At 37.8% G+C, this 26451-nt stretch overlaps 2 protein-coding genes and 1 pseudogene across 15 annotated transcripts; 2 read left to right on the top strand and 1 right to left on the bottom strand.

The window, feature by feature from the left end:
• The first annotated feature begins 923 nt into the window (after positions 1-923).
• On the top strand, positions 924-4124 carry LOC104609173 (putative folate-biopterin transporter 6). The gene is made up of 4 exons (XM_010275410.3): positions 924-1875; positions 1980-2075; positions 3142-3315; positions 3397-4124. Exons 1-4 carry the CDS (start codon positions 1195-1197, stop codon positions 3997-3999), a joined length of 1554 nt encoding a protein of 517 aa, XP_010273712.1. The 5' UTR covers positions 924-1194; the 3' UTR covers positions 4000-4124.
• Positions 3394-25711, bottom strand: LOC104609176 (protein FAR1-RELATED SEQUENCE 5-like). Of its 13 annotated transcripts, none has more exons than XR_016079390.1 (5): positions 25409-25711; positions 22538-24710; positions 17473-17596; positions 6601-6769; positions 3394-6335 (listed from the first exon to the last, which is right to left on the bottom strand). XR_016079390.1 is itself a non-coding variant. In XM_010275414.3 (3 exons), the coding sequence occupies exons 2-3, from the start codon at positions 24705-24707 to the stop codon at positions 17544-17546; spliced, it is 2223 nt and encodes a 740-aa protein (XP_010273716.1). In that variant the 5' UTR covers positions 24708-24710; positions 25409-25711; the 3' UTR covers positions 17155-17543. The 13 variants fall into 13 exon arrangements, 4 of the variants coding, with proteins under 4 accessions (XP_010273716.1, XP_010273714.1, XP_088749015.1 ...); XR_016079387.1 differs by having other exon boundaries at positions 17473-17582; positions 25409-25710; XR_016079392.1 differs by lacking the exon at positions 6601-6769.
• On the top strand, positions 8177-10131 carry LOC104609174 (ubiquitin carboxyl-terminal hydrolase 14-like; annotated as a pseudogene). The gene is made up of 4 exons (XR_016079707.1): positions 8177-8308; positions 8589-8994; positions 9330-9442; positions 9530-10131. The product of XR_016079707.1 is annotated as a ubiquitin carboxyl-terminal hydrolase 14-like (transcript).
• Positions 25712-26451: the final 740 nt, after the last annotated feature.

The raw sequence follows: 26451 nt of genomic DNA on the forward strand, positions 1-26451 counted from the left end.
AATTTTCAAAAAGGGAAATTGTCTAAAATTCACCATGACTTTTCAACATTTCTTTTACTTACCATAACTCTTCAAAACATCCAAATAACCCCATGTCAATAAATTGACGTTAAATACTAACAAATATTGGTAGATTACTATTTTACCTTTGTTCTGTTGTAAATGAAAAATAAAGCAAAACTTTGGTAAAACAACAACAGAAATATTTCGGTCTAAAAAATTTCTTCCCATTTTGCATATTTAAGTAAAAAAGAGAGTTTCAAATAAAAAAAAAATGCTTTTGATTCAAATCTAATGCTACATATCTATTTTCACAGTACAATTCACTTTGCCCCTTTTAATTTCAAATGAACAAGAACAGAGATGAAAGACAAGACCTATGGTCAAGAAGAGGACATTGGCTCCATAGGACCCAACATCCACTTCTATCAGAGGTTAGATTAGACTGACATAAAAATATGTTTAATATGACTAGCATGCCATTCAGGGACAATTTGATTATAAAAATTGCACTTATGCTAATGTAAACAACTTCCAAACACTATCAGATGGTGAATTTTGAAAAACAAAAAGTTATTGACATGGGGTTCTCTCTAAAGGCTTTGAAAAGTTATGGTTAATATATTAGACAATTTCCCTTTTTAAAATATATTAGAAAAAGAAAAAATCTATAATACTGGAGAGGCGTGGTATTAAAGACAATTTGAACAATGAAAGCATACCATGAATTTTGATGAATACGACCTGATTACTCACCTCTTTTATAACACTGGTTGTAACTTTTTCTGATATCTATCAATGAATACGACCCATTAATAGACCTTTCATGAGATGATCGGTTTAACCATCACCAACCGGGTTTATGTTTCTAAAAAATAATTCTAATTCCGATTAAAATATCACCAACTTGTCTGATATCTAACCCAAAGAAATCTTAAACAATGAAAGGAGAAAAGAAAAATCTGTGCATGGCAACTTGTTTAATGTTTATTACAGCTCACTTGTTTTTATCTTTCTCGATTGGGTAACAGTGTTCAATAAATGGAAAATGAAAGCCACTTTGGTGGATTTCTGCAGCATTTCTCCAGATTCCCAAGTCAACAAAAGCTAGTTAATTGCCCAGATTTTTTATCTATGTTCAGTCGTTCATGTTCTTTGTTTGCTTGCTGATCCCTTCTGCAACTCAACCTCCAGATGGGTACCACAGAGACACAAGAGCTTGCAGAGATTCCTCCACCTGATCCCTCCAAAGAACAACTCCTATCTCATGATGAAAAGATCGAGCAGCTTGTGCCGGACACACGCCCAAGCAAGAGTCTTCTCTCCATCATCCAACAGCCATTTCATTGGCTTCGGATGCTCTGCAGGGAACTCAACACAAGCTTTGTGCTTGGGGTGGTGCTCGTGTATGGCCTCAGCCAAGGCTTCTCTGGGTCGTTCTTCCGGGTGGTCTCCGACTACTACTGGAAGGATGTGCAGAAGGTGCAGCCTTCTGCCGTCCAGTTATACTATGGGCTCTATTACATCCCTTGGGTGATGAAACCCATCTGGGGATTACTCACCGATGTCTTCCCGGTGAGGGGTTACCGGCGCCGTCCGTACTTCATTCTCGCCGGTGCTCTGGGGGCTGTTCCGGCTTTGGTTATCGCTGTTCATGCCAAGTTGTCAATTGTGATGGCACTGGGTTGCTTAATTGGGATTGCAGCAAGCGTGGCAATTGCTGATGTGACGATTGATGCATGCATTGCCAGGAATAGCATTGAGATTCCGGCATTGGCGCCGGACATGCAGAGCCTCTGTGGGTTCTGCATGTCGGCAGGGGCCTTGGTTGGGTACTCCACCAGTGGTTTCTTTGTTCATCACTTGGGAGCTCAGGTACATGGTTTCTTCTTATCTATTGATTCAGTCACTTGTTTTGATGTTCAAACCTCCCTTTTCTTTCTGAAAGTTGAAATGGGTATTCATGATTTCTGTTGTAGGGATCTCTGGGACTTCTGGCACTCCCACCTGCTCTGCTGGTAGTGCTGGGATTTGTGATCTATGAACTGAAGACTAGTGGCCATTCTGAGAAGAAGGTGAGTTCTCCTTTTCTTCTCTTGTTTCATTTTCCCTGAGACTTCTTGGTCTTTAATTAGTGACTGTTGGATAACAGCTGAAGTAAAGCTAAACTGAATGCCTTATTGTCTTTGTCATTTACTTGATAAAAAAAATCATATAATAAAATGTTTAGGGTATAGTTAATAATATAAGTCATCGAGTTCAGCTACCTGCTACCCCCCCCCCCCCTCGGAATTATTTTGGGCATTGGTAACATCCAGGGGAGTTTGTATGTAGACAGTGTTCTATTGTGGCAGCTGGGAACTGGCCCAGTATTTGATGCTCACCACCTGCTTGTGCCAAAATGCAAACCTTATAGAATATTGGATTACTCCTGACATGTAACGCAGGAGCGGGAATGTCTACTTCGTATGGAGACAGAAGTAGATGGGTTAGCCTTGACCAGGTTTTGGGTTGAGGTAAACCTGTGTTAAACCTGGCCCATCTAACAGTGCAGCATTGAAATATCTTGGTTGAGTATAGGTGTACTGGGATGGGTCGGGTCGGGTTTGATATTTCCTCTTTATTTGGTCAGATTGGGGTCAACTGGGGCACATTCAGTAGCCCACAACATCCACATGAGATCCTTTTGACCTATAGAGATTCTAACTTAACAGGGGAGACCGGATCTGCTCCTCACAGTCACATCCCACCATATATCGGGAACATCTCCTATACTTGTGTGTTATTAGTCATGAGAGATGTTCCCAATGCACGGTGGGATGTGCCTGTGAGGTGGGTGTGAGGAGCGCTGTGTGAAGAGCAGATCCCAATTCTTAACAGGGCTAGGTAGAATTTTCCATGGATCCAACCCAATCTGAATATAAATGGATCAAATTTGGATCTAGGCATATCCATTTGAATCCAACTTTACTAATAAATTGATCTTAATAATATGTAGATACAAGCATGTATATTTAAATATTATCAGATTGGATTGAGTGGATCCATATTCAACTGCTCAGTGCTCATGAGCTAATCTGTGGGCTTTCACCAGTCATCCAGTGCATTGGACAGTTTGGACTGATTGTACCTATGCTGCAGATGGCACTGGACAAGCTAGGGGGAGCAATCAGTGGCATGTACAGAACCATTAAGTATCCTCAAGTTTGGAAGCCTTCTCTTTACATGTACCTGTCTCTGGCCCTAAGCATAAGCACCCATGAAGGCCAATTCTACTGGTACACTGACCCCAACGCTGGCCCTGCATTTTCTCAGGTTGGTATATCTCTCTCAAACCATGTAAGCACAGTTTCATAGTTGTTACAGTTTTCCTTGATTTCACCTTAAACAATGCAGGAGTTTGTTGGGATGATATATGCTATTGGTGCAATGGCTTCCATTGTTGGGGTCCTAGTCTACCACAAGGTTCTTAAGGAATACCCATTCAGGAATCTGCTCTTCTTTGCCCAACTCCTCTATGCAACCTCAGGCATGCTTGATGTTATCTTTGTCCTTCGATGGAACCTCAAACTAGGGATCCCCGACTACTTCTTTGTAATCCTGGAAGAGTGTGTCTCTCGGATTGTGAGCAGAATAAGATGGATGCCCATGATTGTGTTAAGCACCAAACTTTGCCCTCTAGGCATTGAAGGAACCTTCTTTGCCCTGTTGATGTGCATTGACAGCCTTGGCTCACTCTCATCCAAGTGGGGTGGAGGCATAATTCTACATATGTTTCATGTAACAAGAACAGACTTCACAAACCTATGGTCAGTACTCTTCATCAGGAATATACTGAGATTTGCTACATTGAGCTTGATTTTCCTTGTTCCTAGAGCAGATCAATCCGATGTTCTGATACCATCTGACCTACTGACTAAGGCTCCAGATGCCGTGTCTTCAGATGCAGAAGAGGAAGGCTTACAACTTGTGTCCATGAATGAGAAACTTGAAGCTTAAGTAGGTACCTTGACAGACAATCATACAAGGGTTCTATACAGTGTAAGAAGTTGAGAAGGGATAAATCTTGTAAACATCATGTGAATTCTTGTTCTAATCTTATACTTGACATCTTTGGAGGGTCTCATGGTATGAGTTGAAGTCATGTTGCCTTTTTCCCTCTTTTCAAAATTCAAACTAGAAAGATGAGACAAGCCTCTATGCAGCTGCAAGAGTGGGAAGCTATCTTAGGAAGCAAAGAGAGTCACAACTTGTGAAAATATTAGTACAAATCGAACTGTCTAAGAATTTGAAACTATCCAAGCTATCTTAAGATAAGAAGAGAAACACAACTTTTCTTTGGGTCAGTAGCTTGCATTAAAAGAAGAGCTAAAGGCCCACAAAGCACCATCCAAGGAAGACTTTTGAGCCATTTGAAGGGTGAGTACATATGCAGAAAGGTAAGCCAATGGGCACAGCTCTAGTGGGCTAGAGATGAGCTGTTCGGTTAAAATTGAGTATATACATTTAAGTCCACAGAAGTAATTAAATAGATGAACCTAGGGCCTTTCAGTCCATTCTTATCTCTCCTGTGCCTACAAGTTATCCTGTTATGAGTTACATAGAACTTCTAGCTTGGCAATGTTGCACCATGAGACCAGACATACAGCCATGACCCAAGCTCCAACATTCAGCTGTTGTAGTCTCATTTACCACGGTGGTTCCATTAGGCTGCATTTGTTTGTGGTGTAAAACCTCATCGATAGAGCTTCACACCGAACTGTTTGAAATTTCTGAACCGTTAAGCATCGAAAAACGTGACCATCGATGTAATACTACATCAATAATCAAACGTTACATTGATTTGCAATGTAAAATTTCACTCCATTCAAACGTCGATAAAACCGAATGAGCAGTGACCGTTTTACACTGCAAACAAACGTCGACAAAACCGAACCGGCAGTGACATCTTGCACTGCAAACAAACACAGCCTTAGTAACACCAACGATCCCATTTCTCTATACAGGTCACAACTTGATACTTCATGGTTTTCCCAAGGGTTCAAAGTCTTATCATGCAAAAAAATTCCAAGAGGGGCATTATCAAATAAAAGAAAGAGAAACAGAAAAAGCTGAGTATCTAGTCTGGCTCTCTTGACTGCTTTGGTGTGCCTAATGCTTTTGGCAATTGGTTGTAGAGTGAGTAGAAGGGGAAAGGGAGTTTGATATAAGATCATCATCCTTGGTTTCATCCTGTATCAAAATGATATCTGTTTAGTAGGGATTTTGGGGATTATTTTTGAAGCTTTGGTGTGTCAAATTGGATAAAAGCTTTCTACTGTTTTTTTTATTTCTTGGTATATAGGATTCCAAACAAGTTTGCTTTGTACATCACTATGGGGTTACTGCTAATGGGAGCTTGGGCCCCTTACAAATCACTGGGTTATAGAAACAAAAAACCATAGTAAGGTCATTAAATATGTAGATAATAGACAAGCAAACAAAACAAATCTAACAGGTCATTTGGACAGGTCACCTCGAACAAACACCAAACCAACTGCTGCACATTCCATCAAATTAACAATGAGAATTCCTATGGTCAAAAGCTGAAATTATATTGGATGGTTTTACTTCAAACCTTGCAGCTACTTCATTGCTCTTGTTCTTCTTCTTGTTTACTTCCAATTCCTTTACCAATTCGCCATGCCTCCTAAACAAATTTTCCATTTGATGCACCAGTTTTTGAAATTGGAAGATATCATACCATATCCCATTATATATTTCTCCACAATTTCTGTATATATCACTCAGATGAGAGTAGAGATCTTTAACTTGCTCAGGTAATCCAGGACCATAGACGTAGTCAAAGAAATTAGTCATACTTGGGTACAATCTGAAGAAGTCTTGAATGTTGCATTGAGAGACCAACAACCTCAAGAATTGTAAAAAGCTTTCATGCAAGACTTGGTTGGTACAGCCTTCTGCAATAAATTGAAAGGAAGAATATATGCTGGGTCGACTTTCTTCAAAATTTGCAGATGCTTCCTTGATCTTCTCATACTCGTCCAATTCCCTTACAATTGCTTTATATTCCTAGCACAAAACCTTGATATCTGATGTTTAACTGATTGGATGGATTTCTCAAATTCCAGATGTTTGCTACAACCAGTTTTCATCTTATACAAATAAGGAAAGATCTCTTCAATAAAGTTATTGCCATAAATGCATGCCAAATAAAGGAACAAAACTGGACCCATTTTATAGAAATCACACATACTGCACTGAGACAAAAATGGCCTCACCAGCTGCCACTCTGGATTATTCTCTCCCGTCTCTTGCCATCTCAAGAGAAGGACCTGCTTAGAGATGAGAAAATTGCACATTTAGAAATCAATAGAGCAATGAACCATAGAAAAAAGAAAATACCCAAAATACAAAGGAGAACAAAGATTCATCTCAAGGAGTAATAAACTTGTCAAAAGAGAATACAACCCAAAAAAATAGCAATGCACCATAGAAAAAGAAAATACCCAAAATATAAGAAGGGGAACAAAGATTCATCTTAAGGAGTAATAAACTTATCAAAACAAAAATACAACCCAAAAACATGGAAGAAATTACCTTTGCAAGCAAGTACTGAGCACTAGCATTTCCAACACTTGCACAGCTGTTCAGCAAATCACAGTTTTTTCTAGAAAGAACTTTTAACAAGATCAGGGTCCAAACCATCAAAATCTAAAGATTTCAAAACATCAATGTTATTGGAAAACTTCACAAACCCCCTTTGGAACTGCAATGAAAATATTTCTAGTGTCAAAAAGGACAACTTTTCAAATTAATAGGGAAGAACTTGAGCATAATGACTGAATGCATATAATTGTATCAAATTACCCATTGGTGTTCTTTGAGTATAAATTGCTCATTTTAAGTGATTGAAAATTGTCTTTTTACTTTGAAAGAAGATAACTGAAATCCATTAATAGAGAATAGTAGATGAGATGATGTACACAGAAAAGCAAAGCAACCAGCCAACAAAGGCGACATAGGCAGGGGCTATACCACCATAATATATCTATCTATCTATCTATCTATCTATATATATATATATAGTATAAATATATTTAAAATACTAGTTATATTTTAATATTTTTCTTTATTTAAATAAATAATTTTTTCAACAACAGGCTTTAATTAAAAAATTTAGGAATTCAGGTCCCCAATGGGAAACCCATCTCCATCGGGGGTCAGGGATAAAGGCTAAATTTTTTCCCCGACAAGGATCGGGGTTGAGGATGTAGAATATGGTCTCCACCCCAAACCCACCCTGTTGCCATTCCTAACGGGGATCCCCAAATTTGACCTACCCCATTTCGGCCATTCCTAGCCATGGTTTCATTCATTTGACCCAAGAATTGGACCCCTAACCGGTTTGTTGTCCGGTTCAATTTGAAAAACCTTGGTTTAACCTCAGCTAGCAATGTATTTTATTAAATTCAAATATTTAGTAAATTTTATTTTATTATTTTAACCAAATATCGCCAACAAACCAAATTTGGTCCACAGATAAGATAATATTATGTATATGTGGTATAACAGATAATTGGGTTGGGACCAGTACCTGTTCTTCCGAACCAATCTTTTATCTTATATAAAACGAAAGGGGTTCTCTCCCCTTTCCCAAAACGGAATCTTACTGTTTTAGTACTGTAGTTAGCATTGTATCAGTTAATTGCACGTGTGAATAATGCAGACAAGTATCTCTCCCTCCATTTTGAAGCATAACGTGTGTCACTCTATTTCTCCACTTCTCTCCTCAGTCCTCACCCCGCGTTCTCTCTCTCCTGATTTCAGAAATGGAGTCAATTCGCCGCTACTTCTGTTCTTCGACTACTCGCTACCATCAACACTGCCATATTGAAACCCTAGCCCCAACCTGAACTGCTCGAGGACGAGGACTCGCTTTCGCCAAGGTGAGATCGAGAGATCGATCCCAGCTGTTTCTTATCCTCCTCTCTGCCATGATTTTCGCCTCCATCTCCTGAGCTCGTCGATTGCAAGTTTCTCAATGGTCTTAAACTTGCCAACAATCGTCTCTCCGATTCAATCCCTTATGAACTCTCCCGTCTTACTCGTCTCAAGAAGTTCTCGGTTGCTAATAACCGTCTCTCCGGTACGATTCCCTCCTTTTCCGATTTCGATGCCGCTGGCTTCGACGGCAACAACGGGCTCTGCGGTAGGCCTCTTGGGTCCAACTGTGGTGGTTTTAGCAAGAGGTCAAGTCGTCGCCTTCGCAGGAGGAAGTATGGGGCTGGAAAATATGAAGATAGCAGTTAGGTGGAGCACTTGAGGGCTCGCAAGCTTGCTCAGGTTTTGTTGTTCCAGAAACCCTTTATGAAGGTCAAGTTGGCGGAACTCTAGTAGAAGATGAGAGACTTTTATTTTATAAACACATGCCTAACGCAACTCTGTATTCTCTGTTGCACGGTTCTGCCATTACAAACATTGAGCACAGTTCATTGGATTGGAGAACGAGGCTTAAGATTGGCAAGGGTGTGGCGAGGGGCCTCGCTTGGCTTCATCATGGCTGCCAACCCCCTTTCCTGCACTAGAGCATAAGTTCCAATGTAATTCTCCTCGACGAAGACCTAGATGCTCGGATTACTGATTTTGGACTCGCAAGGCTCATGAGGTCTGCTGATTCTAACGATAGTTCTCTCATCCATGGGGATTTTGGAGAGTTTGGTTATGTGGCTCCCGAGTACTCGAGCACCATGAGTTCTGCTTATTTTCTTTTTTCACCAAAAGAAGTTAATTTCTTTGATATTTTTCTTTGCGAGTTTCAGAGATCCGAAGGCTGATTGTGCATCGACATGAACTCGTTTCTTGCGTTTGGGAAGGATTATGTGGGTTGGAATTATGGAAAGACTGGGAACCCGGTTTATTTGCACATAAAACAGACGAAAAAACCGGTTCCTGAAGATAGGCCCCTCAAGAAACCGACTGTTCTGGCAATAGGTATATATTTAAGTCTGTACACGTCTATGCATATATTAAAAAAAGGATGAGGTTTATAGCATTTAGAAGCTGTCAGTCGTATATCTTGCAGGCTTATTATTTCCTTGCTGTTACTGTACTACCATTCGAATTGTTTGAAACTTCTGGTAGAAACCAAATGCATTCTAATGGTGGAGTTGGATTGCTATCAAATAAGCTCTTTGTACACAAACATACATTTATTACTTTTCCTTCTCTTTATTCAAGCCATGGATGAATTCCTGTTTATCGGTGGAAGCTATGTCTCGACTATGAAAAACAACACTCTTTTCTACATTATTCTGTTTTATTTTCAGGTATGGAGGGTGGTTTCGACAACCATGAACCTGAATATGAAGAATTCCATAACATTGTCATATTGCCAGAATTTGTCTAGCTTTCGTTTCCTTCCTTTGAGTTACCAGAAAAGGTAATTGTAGTTTCTCATTATTTATTATATCAAAGAGAATATGTTTGGTTGTAATTGCCAAGGCATGCCTATGCTTCGAAATTGCAGGTCAGATTGGCAGTTGATGTTATATTAATGGCTGAAGGTGCTGAGCGGAAAGAGCAAGTAGCAGCTTGGACAGCTGATAAGAAGCAAGTCAGTGCTTATGCCATGAATCTTCAACAGATTGGCAATGGGTCATTGTCCCTCCATCTGGGTGGACATGTGCTAAGTGTGACAAGACTGAAAATCTATGGTTGAATCTAACTGATGGGATGATCCTTTGTGGGAGGGGAAATTGGGATGATAGTGGTGGAAACAACCATGCTATTGAACACTACAAAGAAACTAATTACCCCCTTGCAGTAAAGCTTGGCACTATAACTGCTGATTTGGAAGGAGCAGGTAATGCATTCATGTGTCTTTAGCAACGGCACTTTATCTAGCCCAACCTATAGTGTTAGAATAGCTTTTCTAAATGTGTTTCCATCCATTGTGCTTTAAAAGGAGTCGGTATGAATTTCCAGTAGACACATTACAAGAGAATGTAAAGTTATAAACCAAAAGCTCTTCTATTGTTGACTGTTGCTAATTCTTTTTGAGCATCTCATTTATCTCAATCCATGGATAAGTAGTTATGTTTTATCAATAAATTTTCTTATAGCCCTGTTTTCTGTTGGTTTTGCGAAGAAAATTATCTCTATGTGTCTCATGTTTTGATGGAAACCATTCTTTTCTTTCTTTCAATTTTATTAAGATCTAGGCATCTAAATATTAATCTACAGAAGTTTACTGCTGCTATTTGAAGCAAATGCCTTTTCTTTCTGTATTTCAACCTAAATTTGGCAGTAACTTTTTTGATTGGAAAAGTAATTTTATTTATTAAACTTAAAACAGGTTACAAGTGTTTTAGGCTTTTAGCTACTTTGTATTCCAAAGTACTAAATGAAGAATTTATTAAGAAGAATAAACAAGGTAGACAAGAGGATCAGCCCTCAAAGTAGAACTTGGCATAGATGCCGAGCTAGAACTGTGACAAAGAGATACAACAGTTAATCCCCATTAATGTCTCCATGAAGGGAAAGTCATCGATCTATTATCTGATGTGATCATTAGAATATTCATAAAAGTCTTTAGAAATAAGTGACCACCTAATCAATGGTTCTTAAATCTCCCAATTAAAACCTCTATGGTGCTGCTTTTAAGATCAAAGATAATACTGTTCCTGTTCTTCCAGATTCATGAGCATATTGTGAAAAGCAGAAGGTTCCAAAGGATTGTACTTATTTTAAAATATCCTTTTGAAAGCCATGAAAGCAACAGTATTTGATTTCCTGGGATCAGCCAAGGGCTTCTAAAGAGCCAGCTGAAGTGACACTAAACCTCATAAGTCACCTTGCAATGAATCAGAAACTAAGGAACTTATTCACTATCTTGCTGATGTAGGCAACACATCTTGGTCAGCATCATGCCTTTAGAGATCAAGTGATTGAACTTAGCAAAAAAAGATCAGGTGATTGATTGTTAGCATCCTGTCCAAAACTGCGGTATACAAGAAGAATGGTACCTTGGACGGGACATGGGCATTCCAGATAACCTTCAAGGGAAGAGTCCTGAAGGTGGCCAATTATGGAATTCTAGAAGGAACTCAATGAAGAAACCTTCATCTTTAGTAAGCTTCCAGATTCTTGTGTCATGCTTCTTTTCACAAGGAGAGCAGGGTGGCTACCTCTCAATCATTTATGTTCCATCTCAGCCTTGGGTCCACACCACCTGGTCAGCCTCTACTTCATAACAGTCACCATTGCAAATTTTTCTGCACCAATATGGAGCAGATTCTTGTAGGCTTCAGCAGGAGGTCCATCACCATACCAAGAATCTGTCCAGAACAGAATGTGAGAGCCTTCACCAGCTTTAGATGTCATGTGTTTGAGGAACTGTCCCTAAACTTGCATTGTTCCTTTCCGCAAATTGCTGCCATGGGGGATTGTTGCCTGGCATGAGTAACACCTAAACTGAGGAAAACCATATTTACCACAGAAAACTTTCCTCCATAGATGCTCTTGTTCTTCACTAAAACACCAAAACCATTTAGGAGGGCTTTATTCATAGCACTTAATGACCTGGCGCCCATCTCTTCGCTTGCTTTCTTGCCTGTGACCATGCCACAAGGTGGAACTTCTGATTGCCAGGACCATTCCATGGAAAATCATTTTCCATCTTTTCTAAAACAATCACTATAGAGACAAGCATGTAGAAACCATCCATGTTTCTCCATGCTTTTCAACAAGGTTATCTTCCTGCATTTGAAAAGATAACCATCAATGGGAATTGGGAAGAAGGTGGTCCCAATTAGAAGTACTTGAATGAGTGGAGAATATGCCATTGCTTAATGTCCTGAAGAATACCTTGAAATTTATGTTGGATAATAGAACTGCCCAAGAATAACCCATCCATATTTAGGAGCCACACCTGCAGGGCCTTTTTTTATCCTTGGGGGAGGGGGGTGGTGCTCCCATCTACATGGTCTTAATGGAAGATGGATTAATTTGATGTGGAGGATCCAAGAGCTAAAAATGTTGCTATTGGAAACTATAGTAAGTTCTTCACCAGAGAACAAATGGTCTCAACTGCTGATATCTTGATTGCCCAACACTGCTAGAACATGGAGAAGAGACTCATGTTGAATGAGGTAAACAAGGAGGAGACCAAATGCGTTCACTAATATCAATAAAATTGTTTCTTAGCTATTGGGAATTTAGTTGCAAAAAGACTCGTGTTGTTTCCTCTAAGAAGATTTTTTTATCTTTATAATAGGGTTCAGGAAGAGAGATAGGGAATGACTTTTATGCATATAAGAGAGAGAGAGACCCTTGAAGGGACTTTCAGTCATACTCAAATACAAAATAAACATAGGTAACCTATTTTTAAACTAAGGATCTTAATTGCCATTTGTTAATCTAAATATTTGGACCATTTTTTGTACATAGGAGGCAATTGTTGTTAGCAACAGATTGGAGGAGCCACGGCTGGTATTCCATATCTCAAAAAATGCACATTGTCCTACAGAAATTATATAGAGATTCACTTCTCTTTTGAATCATGGCAACATGAGGATATCTGATTGAAATGTTCAAATGACAAGTAAGCATGTTTTAGATTGTTGTGTTCTTTATCCTCTTTGAGAACCATTTTGGAATTTTTGAAAGTTATATTGTTAATATTTTCTTTTATGGAAATATTAGGTTGCAGTTGTTTCAATGTCATAGGGGTGAGGATGAGACCTACACAAATGGAAATATTAGGCTGCAATTCTTTCTTTTTCCGATGAATAATCTTCTCTGTCCTTCAGAAATTTGTATCCCTTTATATATAAACTATTTTCTCTTTATTCTATATCATTTTTTTTATCAATAACATCATTTTCAATAAATTAAGATAAGAAAGGGAATAAGTATACAAAGGGGGAGATAAAATAACTTAGCTCCCCAAAAACAGAAAACACAGGGAATGCAAAGAAAAATATTAAAAACTAGCCCAAAACACAGTCTCCCTATTCACTCCTTGCTTGGCCAACTCATCCGCAAATGAGTTGGCACTCCTTTTCACCCAGCTGTACTGAATCTCAATGTCCCTACCCAGCCATAAGAACTGTTTTTTTTTTCGTTGTTAAAGTTTCACAAACCACTGTCCTCTATCTTCAACCAACTAACCACCACCTTCGAATCACCTTCCAGAATCAAGCGGCTAATATTTAATTCATTTGCTCTTCGAATACCTTCAAACGCTGCAAGGATCTCAGCCCTAAGAGAGTCGCCTTCTCCAATAGGGCCAGAGAATAAAGCAGTAACAATCCCTTCCTCATTCCTGAAGATTCCTCCAATCCCAAAGGGCCCTGGATTCTTTACGCTGCTGCCATTTATTCTATATCATTTCTATTACGAATAATCAAGAACTGGGACTGCCAATATAATTGTTTTCAATTTTTTTTCATATTTTACTCTCCCAATTATTCAATATTATTTGCCCGTGCTTAGCACAGGTGCCCCTCGCTAGTTATATAGTTTAAAAGGGTAAATCCCCTAAACCTCGCCTCTCCATATGCCCTTAAACTTCCTCTGACGTTTAGGGATAAAGGGACTTATACCCGTTCTGTTACTTTAGCATTAAAAATCTATTTAAACATATTACAATATCAATTTTGTCTTTATATAGAGGTCTCCTGATTTTCTTGTAATTGTTGTTATAATTTGTGTAAAAGTATAAGCAATATGTTATTTTTTAAAAAATATGAAATTTTAAGGTGTTATTACCATTGGTGATTGTAGGCGTCAAGTATGATTGGATCCAGCCAGGTCAGACTCAATTTTCCGATTAATTATCGGTTCAGTTTTGGGTTTGTCTTGATAGACAGGAGATCGGGAGTTGTATTCTACAGCCAAATTCTGCATTGCTTACTAAATATCATAGACAGGAGATCGGGAGTTGTATTCTACAGCCAAATTCTGCATTGCTTACTAAATATCATTGTTCACTAGACATCATGTGTTTACAAGATATTACGCCTTTGTTAGGCGGAAAAAAAAAATTGTGTTTTAGAAATTAACAAACCGGTTGGCACCTTGCTCATAAGACTTCTTTTAATTTTTATGAAAAAAAAAAAACGAGATTTTGGCATGTTAAAAGATTGACGATATTCAATGTTCAGAAATGTTGGATTAGTGGTTTCTAAAACTACCAATTTTGCTTCTTGAACACCCAAAAAGATTCTGTTTTAGAACCAATTGAAGCACACATAAGCAACCATTTGATAGCAATTTAAGTGGCTGAACTGAAAAGCTTATTGATTTGTCTTTGGGTGAATAAATTTCAAAGTGATTCAAGGGCCAAGAAAGTTGGGGTTTCCTTAATGGCTGAAGCTGATGTTGGGTAGGTTATCATAATCATGAATATTTTATTACTTAATTATTTTATCCACTAAAAGACAGCAATAAGCCATTCAATAAGGTAATGTGTTTGGAACCACTGTCGTTTCTCAAGTGTCATTTTCTTAGAAAGCAGCTTTTTTCGGGACTGTTACTACCACCTAGGTATTTTGCAATATCGCATTAACTAACCATTGCTAGCAATGGTATAAAAATGAGAAAAGGGCATTTTTTTCAGACCAAATCAAACGGGCAATGTTTTCCCCAGCATTGAACTCCTACATGGCGTTGTTTTCTGGGAAAATGGCATTGGCTCCAAACATGGCCTAAAGCTAACTTCAGTTATCAAACGATTCTTGATTGATTTTAATTGACACATGAGTCTTCAATATCTTAATGAAGTTGATTAGTTATGCATCATGGCCTTTAATCCCTACCACCCAAATTGTAGACCATGCTCAAATTTGCATAGACCGATTTATTAAAGATTGAAATCTCACCATCCAAACGAGATCCTTCTCGAAGCAACCCACATTAATTCATGAGAAAACAAAATAACAAAGCTACCACGTAGACTGGACATTATGGAACTAATTGCGTACGTAGACTTGATGTTATGGAACGCGGGAATCCAACTTCCAACTGCTGCAGTTTTTACTTTATAGAAACTCTCAGACCTCGAGTATAAGTAGGACTGCGTTTTAGATACAATATTTTTCCTCTAACTAAGCTAATTTCTTTCGATTCTCTCATGTCAGGTAATATAATCTAAATGGGGTTTCTCCATTTACTGAATTGGGCTTCTTCACTTTGATTCTCTGCTCTTATCTTAAATCTATAACACCCTTTCTCTTCTTTCTGTAACCAGGTTCTTTCTTTGATCCTCTCTGTAAGTAATCCATAACCGGAACGGGATCCTTGTATGATTATTTGAGGTGGGTTCCTTTGTTTCTCACTATAGAGTAGAATTTTGATCAAAGGGAGCAGGCAGTCTGCAAGAGACAATAGATAATGGAGGTTCATGGTGGAATGTGGACAAGAGGCGCGACAATTGGAAAAGGAAGCTTCTGGCACAGTTTCTTTGGCCACCAGAAGGAAACCCAACAAGCAACGAAACCCGTTCCCTCCTGTAATGGCCGTGAAGTGCGCAAAAGTCTTTGAATCGTATTCTCATCAGTCGGAAGGAAAGAAATTATTTCCAACCTCAATGGATGTCCTCACATCGTTTACTGTTTGGAGATTAGGTCACAACCGAGAATGGCCAGATGATCTATAACGTGTTGCTGGAAGCATGGCTCTGGAGGCACCCTTACAGACCGAATAAATAATTCAAATGGTGGATTGCCTGAATCAGAAGTCAAGCTTTATACCAGGTCGATTCTTCAGGGTCTCGCTCATATTCATTCATGTGGCTATATGTTCATTGCGATATAAAGCCACAGAACATCCTCCTTGTACCATCTTTTTTTGAGAAAGACGAAGAATGGGAACAAAGCCTCAGACTATGTTGCAAAGATTGTCGACATTGGATTGGCAAAGAAGGCTCTACAGAACAAGGGGCCACCCCGTCAGACAGGGCACACCTCTGTATATGTCACCAGAATCTGTTGCTGTTAACATTCAGTTCTCAGGAGCCTCCATGTAACATATGGGCTCTTGGTTGCGTTGTGGCTGAGATGGTAACTAGGAAGCTAGCATGGAGCTTTGGACCTGAATCATCTGTGATACCGGTTGAAATATCGAAATAAGGGAAGGATTTCCTAAACAGATGTTTTGTGAGGAATGCTGACTTCAGGTGGACAGCTGACATGCTTTTGCTTCATCCATTCATTGCAGAAAGTTGGCTTGTCTAGCAGCAGCAAGGGGTCAAGTGCAGTGTAGCAGTTCAGAAGAAAGTGATGATGGAAAGTACAAAAAGAATTAAACGTTGCAGTACTAATGTTAAGGAATTAAACAAAATGGCAAGGTTTTTTTATGGATAGGTACAAACAATGTGGATCATAATTCAAATAGATAGGTTTCCAAGCTTACCGAGTCACTTGTCCACTTCTTTCACTTTTATATCAGGTCTCTGTAATTCTTTTTTCTTTTTTTTTTTTGCTAGTTGTAAATTGATTCAATTTATTCATTGTAAATATTGGAAGATTATTTAAATTTCCTTGGTTTTCCATTGCCAAGTTTTTTGGGGATTCTGATAGTACTAATTCTGTAATGTCTCGTGAATACAAAATACGAGAACCTCTATATTCCCAAAGTTTCTCAGCTTGTGTTGGATTTTAACATGTTTGGATGACACACAATAAAATGTTTGAATTTTGGCTTTCCCTTACTTCTGGATATCAAATGCAAATGCAAATGATTCTAGAATCTGCTAAAGACAGATGACAGATTATTTTCTTTCCAGTAGTCTCAAAAATCTGATCCAGCACATAATTGACCTTTCAATTGTATTTTGACATGATAGGGGTGGGAACAGAACAGGTTGCACGTGAGGTTATGACTAAATTGTTTTTGCAAATTAAAACTCACATTAATTTTCTAACTATCTGAGAATCACTTAAGTTACTTTAGAAATTAATTCCTGAACCCTGATTACATGCACATGAAAGGAATCTTAATTAATTCCACATATTCCTAAGCTTTAATATTTTCTAACAATCATACAACTGATGGATGAGAAAAACATATGAAAATTATTGTAGTAACTGCCTATCCATTTCTGGGTCCTCACTGTTGACTGGAATGTTTTCTTATTAGAAACACCAGATAGATATGGTATTACCAACTTGTCCATGATTAGGACATATGCATTTGGAAGCTCTAGGCACTTAATAGAAAGTTTTTCCTCCCATAAACTACATTATTTTATATAAGAGTAAATCCAGGAGGAATGTGTAAAGATAGTGCCTAGATAGCAATTTTAAGGAATTTAATTTACTTACATTTTCTGAAAATAACTTTTAAACCTTCTAGTTAAAAAAAAAATCTAAGCTTTTCTTACTTGGAAAAGAAGATTTAGTACATAACCCCGCATTTGCAGCACTGTTTAAGCCTCGGGATTCAAATGCATTTCACAACCAGACATACCTCTGTATGGAGATGAATCCCCATCTGCAGTTCTGCACAAACCCAATATCTTTAAAGTGGGGATGCAAAATTCAGAAGCCAACATTGGAAAAAATTTCTGGCTGAAGAACCTGCAAAAAGTTCACTTAAGTCAAAAGTCAAAAGTCAAAACTTGTCCATTAAGCAATAATTCCAAACTAGCTACTTGTCATTTAAAATGTACAAATACCAAAAAGTGCATAAATGTAGTAGACAAACAATAGAAAAAACTAAACCATTAAATAACAAAATAGAGTTCATATTATTTATCAAAAAAAAAAAAACAAAATAGAGTTCATATCCAATTACTCAGTACATTTTTATAATTGTTTGAATGAAGAATGACACAATATAGAAACCATTAGTTGAGAAATTGAAACCTCATTTTCCCTGCATTATCATTCATAATGTTGATTGCATTATGTCCTATGCTATATGTATGATTCAACTAATCAACTAGTATTCTGTTCTAATATCATTTTAAGTTTATAACAGCCATTACAGAATCCTAAGAAGCTAAAAAGTAAATAATAGTCATCAGGCAGGAAAAATCAGATAGTTACCACAATCAAATTCTATCCACTTTAGCCTTCCTAGAACTTATAAATTCTATGAAAAGCTATAAAATGATAAACACTTGAACAAGCAATATTACTACAAAATCTCATTATTTCACAGAAATATAGCTAGTAGACCAAAAGTACAGAAAGAATAGATGAAATCAAAGAACCAAATGCAAGGAGTTCGGATCTGCTCCTCATAGCCAGGGAACTCACAACGTCCTCATAAAACGTTGTGATGCCACATGTCTCCAAAATCATGTAAGAGCAAAACACGATTGAGAGGGAGGTTACAACGTTAGCTCCCAAATCTGTTACCCCCAGCTTAATTCAATGTTTTTTTTTTTCATTTTTCTTCTCTATTCCCGCCCAAACCACTACCCCCTGCCTCTTTTCTATCCAGGAACAAAACCCTAGCTCCCCCTCCCTCCACTGGTTGCAATCCTCTCCCCAGCAGACAGGGATCTCACTAGTGAGAATAGACACTGGAAAATAGGCACCAAAAACTCACACCAGGTAAATCTCTTGTAAAATGGTACTTTTCTCTCTAGGAACGAACCCATAGCTCCCCTCCCTCCACTGCTTGCAATCCTCTCCCCAGCAACCAAGGTGAAGGTCTCGTTGGCAAGAATAGACACTGGTGACTCACACCGGTAAATCTCTCTTAAAGCGGTTGCACAAAAGGATATGAAAAATCTGTCTCTCATTCTGGAGTTTTTCCATTTCACTTGCAGGGCACTCCCACTGGTGACCATTACCAGCAGGTTTCTATCACCAGCAACCACAACCAGGTCCAGGTATTTTCCCATTTCCTGGTTCGAGTGACTAATTTTTCCTAGTTCCAATGACTACACTTCTGTTTTTCTAAACAATTAGTATGCTTCCTGGACTATATTTTTTCCTAATTCGTGAAACTAAATCTTCTTGGTTGGAATGAATACAATTTTTCCTAGTTCTAATGACTATTTTTGTTTTTCTAAACAATCAGTCTATTTCCTGTAATTTTTCCTGGGGTTTTTACTTATTGTTTTAATGTTTCTTTTTTTATCAATTTTTTTGTTTTTCTATCTTTATAGCTTGTCATTCATCTCTTTTCTACTAGAACTAGAACTAAAAAAAGTTCCTAAAATATATGTTTTAGGAATAAAATTGCTAAAGCTTTTATGAACTAGAGCAGAGAGAGCTCTCTAGTTGTAAAAAAAAATGCAGTTTCCAACTGCTAAGCTTTTTTTATCCCATTAGTAGTGACAATAATTTTTTTCCTAAATAATAAGTGTGTTTCCTTTTTTTTATCAATTAAGAATAAGTATGTTTCTAAATAATAAGTATGTTTCCTAGTTTGAATGTTTCCTAGAGATTAATTTTTTTTATAACACAGTGAGGAGATATGATTCCTTTTATATGATTTTATGGCACAGTGAAGAGCTTCCATTTATACAAGGATGTGATTTTATGACAAGTTTATTTATATGGGCATCATAGTAAGAACTTGTCTCTGTTAAGCAAGTGGTTGTGGCACTTTCCCTTGGAGAATGATAGATTTTGGCATAAAGTGGTTTCAAGTATTCATGGGTTTTCTAGGTACGGATGGCTTGCCAATATTCTGCAAAGGGTCAATCAAGAAACACCGTGGAACGCAGTGTATGGCATTCTCCCTCAGTTCCTTGAGCATATCATGTATGATTTGCTTCTGATAATAGAATTAGATTCTGGGAAGATGTGTGGGTTGGGGATCTACCTTTGAAAGATGTGTTTCCTTCTCTATATGCTCTCTCAAGTCTTAAAGAGATTGTGTCTGATTTCATTGGGTCTTCTTCCTCTCCTGGGATGAGATGGAATTTGGAATTTGTGAGAATCTTTAGAGAGTCTGTAGTCACTTCAGTGTCTAACCTTTTGAAAATTTTGGACAGTCTGGTTTTTAATGAGTCAGTGGTTAATAGGCATGTCCCTCAACCCTTCTGGATTGTTCACTTGCAAATCATTTTTTTCTTCCCTTGTGGACACTTCCTCTCCCCTTCCTTTCATGTAAAAGAAATCTAGCATGCCCTTATCCTCCCCCCAAAAGTCAATGCCTTACCATGGATGCATCAAACACAAATGACTTGTTGCGAAAGAAAATGCCAATTGGAGCTGTCTCCTAATTGGTGCATTTTATGTAAGTTGAATGGTGAAAGTGATTTCCACCTCTTAACCTCCCGCCCCTTTGTTTGTTGTGTTTGGAAATGGTTCTGCTCTCTTTTTGGTTGCAAGTGAATCCCTCCTGTGAGTTTGGAAAGGCTCTTTAGCCCATCTTTCCTGAGATGCACAAAGAGAAGGGGAAGAATCTTGTGTTAGTGTGTAAGGGCAGCAGTTGTATGCACAATATGAGAGGAAAGGAATTTAAGAAACTTCAAGGAAAGAGAACGAAATAAGGAGGCAGTCCTGGAGACTATTACAATAAGAGTAGTATAATGGGCAAAGACTTTAAAACTATTTTCGGATTTCTCAATGGAAGACTTCTCTCAAAATTGGGCGGCAATTGCGCTTTCCTCCTCTAGGAAACAAAAAGTACTGGAGGTTTGGTCTCCTCCAAGTGATGGGTGGATGAAACTTAACTTTGATGGTAGTAGTTTTGGCAAATACGGAACCTTCTGAAATTGGAGTGATTAGAGATGAATTTTTGGCTATTATTGTGGAATGCAAAAGGCTAAGGAAATGGAAATGGGAATGGGAACATTTATGGCTTGCTTTCGGGGCCTATTGATCAGGGTGACTCAGTGAGAGATGATTTTTTGGCTATTATTGTGGAATGCAAAAGGCTAAGGAAATGGGAATTACAAAGCTGATTGTAGAAGGGGATTCAAAATTTGTCATTGGTTGGTTGAAAAAGGAGAAGGGGTACTATGGCAATTCAAAAATGAATTCAGGCGGTTCAAGATGTTGTCAAGACAAATGCAAATTCAAGTAAGATGGGTTAGGAGGTCCACTAATGGGTTGGCGGATGGACTAGCAAAGCAAGGAGTAAATAGACATCATTTGTTTTGGGCTCAATATTAAAGGGGTGTTGAGATTTTGTTGTAAAGGGCTTTATGTCTAACAACTTGTATTCTCTTCTTTTTCAAGCTTTAATAAAATTCTGAGTTGCTATAAAAAAATCTTAGGGTTTCTAATAAATGAATGTATTTTTGTCTTCCATTTTGATATGAAAAGTGATACCTTTCTGATGAACTTGTAAGCATTCTAACTGTAATGAGGTTATTCTTATGTAGTTTAATGAGCACGATATTTCTAGGAAAGTAGTTATTAGAGATCCAAGGAAGATAGTGGTTGGTCTTAGGAGAACGTGGGTGTTATTTGGTTGGGAGTTGGAGTGTTCAGAGAAGAGATTAGAAATGTGCCAAGTAGGTAGAAATGGCAAATCTATAAATTAGGGAGTCTTTAATTGGCTAGTATCAGATACATAATATGAATTAAATGTGTTTGAGGTGGCAAGATTGATACAGTTCTCCCTTTATTCCTTATTTCTCTTTCTTATCCTCTCTTTCCCCCAACAACCAATCAAATTCTCTCTCCTACCTACTCTGAACTGCATATTCCCTGCTGTAACTTCCTTTATATCAGATCTTATGCTTCTTCCTATCTAATTCTCTTTCTTAACTAAACATTACAAATCTAAAATCTCTTTAAGATAAAAAAATCTAGGCTACTTGTCCCTAGGACCCAAATAGCTGGGACCAATGTTGGGTAATGGACTGTCTTGTATTTCAGCCATGGACCTCCTTCTATGCTTGCCAATCTAACCAACTAACCCTAGGCATAGATGGATAAAGGGGATAAAGGAAAAACTCTCCCATGCTTGCATCCAGCATCTCCAATCCAAGCTCAAACATGCACTTATGGGTTGTGATTCAGTAAGGGGTTCCTTGCATGAGGTATGCCCTTTCACCACCCAATTAGAATAAGTTTAGTTGCAGTCCTTTAGAACATTTATGGTGTTCCAAGGAGCACAAGACAGTTGCTTTTTGCTCCTGGAACACCAGAAACATTCTTTAAAGTTCTAAAAAATGGTGCCTTAAATAAGTAGTTGTATTTCATCCAAGATAGATGTTTTCTAGTGTTCCAAACAACCTTCCTAAATCAGGATAAAAACTCCAAATATGTAGTTGCATTTCAGCCAAGTTTCTCTTTTTTTTGGATCAATCATTTCAGCCAAGGTTGGATAACTTGAATTGTTTAGTATATTAGTATCATCAAACAAATATAGTTAAAGCATTCAATAAAACATTACAACACAAAGAAAGACCAAAAAAGCCATGACAGAAAAGTGATGAGGTGCAATCCTCTCAATGCTATAGATCATATGGACAAAAATTAGCAAGATGAATTATAACCATATGATCTCTAAATCATTTCTGGATTGCTACTCCTAAAGTATTCCATCAAGCCCGATTTTTTAATTAGGAATACAACATTGAAGACCTATTATTATCATTTTCAATTTTTCATACCATCAGATGCTACAGATGACTGTTCTATTGATGCCTGCTTTAAACAACCTGTCACATCTTCCAAAAGCTTCTCTCCCGCTTGCATAACCATCTTATACACATCATCACTAAGTGCAGCCTTATTTACTACTTGGGTGAGCAAATGAAACAACTCTTTCCTATGTGTTGCTATCTTTGTAGCTTGATCAGAACACTGATTAGAATCATGAGATGCTTCGCTCCTAGACTTTCTTGCACCAATAGTCCACCTTTTCAATACATAGCATGGGGGTATGATATCCACACGTCTATAATCAAGTATCTTCAGTGCATGCCTACACAAGATCCCAACAAATTCAAAGTTCTTACAACTGCAACTAACTGAATTATTTCTTGAATCAAATGTGACTTTGAATCGACGATTTGTCCCATACAATCCAACTGTATATTCAGCTATTGTTTCAGAAACAACATGATCTTCTTCAATTCTGCAGTCCAATTGTTGCAACACCTCATTCTGAAACATTGAAAAAATAGGGGGTGTATACACATGAGAAGCATAATCTAATATTCCCACATGTGCTGCTATGATTGGGGTGCTTTGTGTTGTTGCAAATTCGGCTTTTAATTCTTCATACCGCTTATCAGCAACCACTTTCTCAAAGTGTTGAAGAAAGCTTGACAAATCATACTTGATATTGAGATATTTCTTGAGGCCACTGTTCAAACTCTCGCTTCTCTGTGTTGTGTTCGTGCCAGCAGAAAATGTTTGTCGTCCATATACAAGTGCCCATTTGTGCCTTTTACCATACAATGTTTGCAACCAATCATTATCTTGAAGTCCATACTTATTGATCATGTCATTCCATGCATTTTCAAATTCATCAACATCATCAAAATCATACACACAACTTCGAAAATCTTGAGAAAATGAACTGAACTTCTCAAATACCCCACTAAGGTGTTTCGTAGCATTCTGGAACATATGCCAAACACACAACCGATGGTGTGATTCTGGAAATACCAAATTGATCGCTTTTTCTATAGTTGCATCATCACCAGTTAGAATTGTATTTGGCTTTTTACCACCCATTGTTTTGAGAAACACCTTAAACAGCCATTCAAATGAATCTACGGTTTCATCATACAATAATGCAGCACCAAATATTATTGTTTGCCTATAATTATTCACCCCTACAAATACTGCAAATGGCCTATTCTTCTTGTTTGTTCTATATGTTGTGTCAAAACTAACAACATCACCGAAATGAGCATAATCCACTATCATTTGTGCATCTGCCCAAAACAGATTTGTGACTAGCTCAGCTTGGTCAAGTTGTATTGCATATACAAATGATGGATCTTGAGACTGTCTATCTTCAAAATATTGTAGAATGCCACCTGCCTCGCCCTTCTCCATATTCCTAGTCCGGTATGAACGCAAATAATTGTTTAAATCTATGCAAGTGAACTCAACATTTTCACGACCACCAACTTCATTGGCCTTCAACTCCAACACTGCTTTTGGAGTTATTCTTGGATTATCTGCCATTTCAGCTTGAGTACCGTGTACCCCAATGATCCTTCTTTGAGAGCTCAATGCATGTGGCTTGATAGGAGTAGCAATCATATGATTATGATTCTCATTGAAATCAATAACGCGATAGCCATCCTTCACACGACTTATCTTCATAGTTGCCATACAACCACATCTTGTCTCTGGTCGGCGATTCTTGGAATTGATTCTACGCTTATCTACAGCTCGCCTCCCCTCTTTAGAGCAACAAAACTTGCTATACCTTATCTGGTTAGCCCGCTTGTCAAATATTCTACTTTCTTTTCGAATACTAAATCCTACATGCCCAGCATATGTATTATAAAACTCATACGCTTCATCTACTGTTTGAAATATCATGCCAACCTTCGGAGTCCACTCTTCAGGAACGAGGTTTAACTTTTCCTTGAGTTTATTTTGTATGGTTGTATCAACGGATTTACCCTCTTCAACTGTAGGTAAACGATCACTAGCTGTGGATGGTTCAACTATGCTGGATGAAGGTTTTATCCCATTCTCATTGTTGGTAGTGTTAGTACCATCCATTTCACATGTATTAGGTGAAGGGTTCGATGATTGACCTATATCTCCATCTGGTTCAAAAGCCAACCTTCTGGGTTGTGGGGTATCCTCCATTTCCTGTTACACATATCAAATTTTAACCAATTAATAAAAACATTATAGCATCAGAAAAATGGAGAATAAAAAATAAAATCAACATGATGAAAATAGTAATAGAATATGTCACATCTAAAACCAAAATTGTTTTCGTGAGAAATCATATTGTTGAAAATCAGATTCTTAGTGTATGTTTCAGACTTGATGTGTTCACTTAACATATCCAATAGCTTTCCCGCTTCCCACGTACTTTTCTTGGAAAAAAAAATGAGAAAAGCAATTCAGATGAAAAAATCAATACACCCAAACCAGGAAACAGACTTATTATTTAAGAAGAAAATGAATCACCAGGAAACTTACTTTTTTATTTAGATATATATATATATATATAATAATGGAAAATGTAATTTTCACCACTAAGAAGATGAATAAAAAAAAAAAGCTTACCAGTTGGAACTAGGAAAAATACAGTCATTCGAACTAGGAGATTTTACAGTCATTCCAACCAGGAAAATTTAGTTTCATGACTAATTGTTTAGAAAAACAAAAATACAGTCATTCGAAGTAAGAGAAATTAGGTCATTCCAACCAAGAAAATTTAGTTTCATGAACCAAGAAATGATTCAGTCCAAGCAGACCAATTGTTTAGGAACACAAAAACGCAGACATTGGAACTAGGAAAATTTACAGTAACTCGAACCATGAAATGGGAAAAATACCTAGACCTGGTCGTGGTTTCCGGTGATAGTAAGCTTCCGATAATAATCGCCGGTGAAATTACTCAGATGAAAAGGAAAAACCCCAGCATGAGAGACCGGTTTTTCAAACCCTTGTGTTCAACCATTTTAGGAGAGATTTACCTGGTGTGAGTCGCCGGTGTCTATTATCGCCAGTGAGATCTCTGGCCGCCGGGAAGAGGGTTGCAAGCAGTGGAGGGAGGGGAGCTAGGGTTTCGTTGGTAGAGAGAAAAGAGGCGGGGGTAGTGGTTTGGGCGGGAATGGAGAAGAAAAACCACGTTCTCACTCGTCTTTTGCTCACACAATCACACACGATTTTGAGACGCGTGGCGCTATATCGTTTAGTGAGGCGCCAGGCTGTGAGAAGCAGATCCGCACTCCACTCGTAGTCCAACTGTAAAACACGTTCCAACCCTTTACTAATTTGATCTAACACCGCACAACTGATATCCGCCATATATGAAATGTATGGTATAAGATTACGTTTATAGAGGGTTGGAACGTGTTTTGTTGACTCGGTTGAAAAGCGTAGTTCAAGAATTCTGATTTGTATAAGACGAATCAGACATCATTAACGAGGTTCCAGCCTCCAAAAGTATGCAAAGAAATAATTTCTACGCAACCTAATTTTAATTTTTCTAAAACCCATAGTTAAATCATTTCTATCCAACTTAACTTTAATTTTAATTTTAATTTTTCTAGAACCCATCACCCATCAACATTAGACATTACATATGTATATGCCATTAACATGTTCCAATTTTCAATACTCCAAAAGTCTACAAAGCAAAGAATCATCGAACTTGTAAAAACATCCTATCTAATTTTAATTTTTTTTTTAAATCCATCCTCGTGTTCTTTCTTTTTTGGATAAATTATAAGGTATGAGGTCAATGACAAAGACACTCGACACTTCTTTTGTGACAAAGACCCTTTTAATTTTGGTCATTAGACAAAGACCCCCTCTTATTAGCATTCCCTTGGTAAATAAAAATTTACAAGAATACAAAAATATTGAATTCATC

Source organism: Nelumbo nucifera, chromosome 8 (genome assembly GCF_055504915.1).
Source record: "Nelumbo nucifera cultivar China Antique chromosome 8, China Antique-T2T, whole genome shotgun sequence".
Classification (NCBI taxonomy): Eukaryota; Viridiplantae; Streptophyta; class Magnoliopsida; order Proteales; family Nelumbonaceae; genus Nelumbo; species Nelumbo nucifera.